This window comes from Bidens hawaiensis, unplaced genomic scaffold (assembly GCF_021521415.1).
Source record: "Bidens hawaiensis isolate Kalapana, Puna unplaced genomic scaffold, B.hawaiensis_p1.1 tig00021689_1, whole genome shotgun sequence".
Lineage (NCBI taxonomy): Eukaryota > Viridiplantae > Streptophyta > Magnoliopsida > Asterales > Asteraceae > Bidens > Bidens hawaiensis.
The window spans coordinates 184395-186826 of record NW_027493373.1 but is presented as its reverse complement, the minus strand read 5'-3'; the positions used below and the strand labels follow the sequence as shown (position 1 = coordinate 186826).

General features: G+C 36.5%; 1 protein-coding gene across 1 annotated transcript; it reads right to left on the bottom strand.

Moving 5' to 3' along the window:
- Window positions 1-1301: 1301 nt before the first annotated feature.
- Window positions 1302-1956, bottom strand: LOC143564019 (late embryogenesis abundant protein At5g17165-like). The gene has a single exon (XM_077051420.1). It carries the CDS (start codon window positions 1841-1843, stop codon window positions 1448-1450), a length of 396 nt encoding a protein of 131 aa, XP_076907535.1. The 5' UTR covers window positions 1844-1956; the 3' UTR covers window positions 1302-1447.
- Between the last annotated feature and the right edge of the window lie 476 nt (window positions 1957-2432).

The window sequence follows — 2432 nt, the reverse complement described above, 5'->3', positions numbered from 1 at the left end:
AAACTATTATAATAATAAAAAACATTGTATGCGACAAAGCTAGTCGCCCATCCCCTTATCGCCCCGAGGGAGGTGTTTGCGCCCCTTGTTGCCTCTGTCGCCCCTTTTAATCGCCCCACTATTGCTAGCCTAAGAGTTTACCCTTTTGTCATTTATGTACTTTTAGTACAAATAAAATAATACAGAGTAACATAAGAAAATATTTCAATTAATTTTAACCGTTGGATCACTTAGATCAACGACTCTAAGAGAGTTTTAATGGTTTTCGCAACTGGAGTGGATTTTTATTTTAACCCTTCTCTCTCTCTCTCTCTCTATATATATAGTTTGAATCAAATACAAATGAAATGAACGTCCTAATTGTGAGAATTAAGTAGAGTAATTATGTAATACTCAGTATTACATAATTACTCTATGATATAATTACATAATTACTCTACTTCTATGTCTAATTAATATACTTGATTCTCACAATTAGCATGTTAATTTCATTTGTACGTTAACTTTTCCCAATATATATATAAACAAATCCGAAAATTTAAAATGATTCGGGTTTTTGGGTTTGAATATTAACGAATATTACATCACACACGTCGCTCCATTAGCGCAGGGTAGTACCCGAAAATTTAAAACGAGTCGGGTTTTTAGATTTAAAAATTAACAAATGTTACATCACACACGTCGCTAGCTCCACGAGCGCATGGTGGTACTTGCTCATCAAACTCCTTGTATATGAATCTAAGTGTATCTATTTTTTACCACATGCTTTAAGATCTCATCTGATCAATCTTTACTTGTTTCAAATTAGTATTAGTATATTTTAATATATCTATTTTAAAAAAAATAAATATATATCATGTTACGAAAAAAGATCAAAATATCAAGTATGAAAATCAAAATATCTGTCACTAAACAAGCTATTGTTTGTTTTTTAGTACGTTAATTTTATGTATTTAGCCATTGACGAATTAACATTTTTGTTTAGTTTCGATGTTGTAACTGAACATAACAGCCAAATTCACGTCGACTCGTACTCACACTTTGTGGGTGTTACCAACCGATATTCACACGTCGTTTTAAATAAAAAAAAAAAATTTATCATAAGCTAAACTATACGAGCATCAATATATTATGTGTGTTGATTTTTTCGGGTTTGTTGGAACTACGGGTACAAACCTAACCGATACAGATGGTATTAACGGTGGGTTTTGCTGCCTATATATCAATCAATCATATCCGGTAAAAATTCCGGTAATAGTAATTAAATTGTTATTAGTAGGGTCTTGGGACTTTCATGCAATTTTGATAAACGAAAAACACATATTCATGATGCTTCTTGATCGTTCCAAGGATAAAAGACTTGATGAGATCGAAACAAAGCAGGATACAACATACAAGACAACATTAAATAAATATATAGTAAATACATAACCATTCCCAGTTAAAACTAATCAGCAAAAGGATCAACCGGAGGTATCTCGCCTGTAAACGACTCAGGCGGAGGCGGTTCCAAATCCTCTAACGGTCGGAAAAACGCCTTCTCATCCAACACCGTTTCCTCGGTGGTGCATGTCACCGCGGGTTCCTCCGAGTTTTGTTCACTCGCGGGCACAAATACACCGGTGTCCGGGTGAGGCTCCCAATACTCTTCGGGTTCATGCAAGACGTCTTCAACTGGAGGACTGGCCTCAACCTCCTCCTCTACTTCCTTCTCGTAAACGGATTCGTTTAGTTTTCGCCTGCAAATGGAGACGGTACGAGATGTGGTTAGGGTGCGGAGATGGTGGTTTTTGACGAGCTTTGAAGCCATGGTTGAATATGGTTGTTTGTGGTGTACGGACATGATGAGATACGTGTTGGTTATATGGTGAAGATAGCATAGGCCTATGACCGACTTCGGTTTTTTTTATATAATAAAATTGTGACACCTCCTCCTTAACGTACCTTTTTCTGACTTTATTTTATTTCATCAATTTCGAAACTTGCTTTTACTTATCCACATGATTTGAGTTGACTCGAGTCCCGGATCTCAACATTCAGAGGATTTGATGCTGAGGTTTGTGTCAAAGCTATTTTGTTTTGGGGTCATATTGAAATATTGATCAATTTGGAATATGCAACAAAAGGATAATTTTGGGCTAACTTGTTGGGTCTTTAGAATAAAATTTTTGAAGAAAGGTGGTATGATGGAAGATTTTTATAGGCCCAGCCGCCTAGGTGGGTTATTGATTCTATAGTTGTAGGCCGTCTTTCGCAAACCGTATGCATGAATCAGGGGTGCTCGCGGTTTGATTTTCGCGGTTTTGGTGTCCCGCCGTAAACCAAACCGATAGTAAGAGTTTTTAGTTTTTATAAACCATAACCAAACCGTAGAACTCATAAATCAAACCAAACCGAACCAAACCGCTAGTAACGGTTTGGTTCCGGTTTGG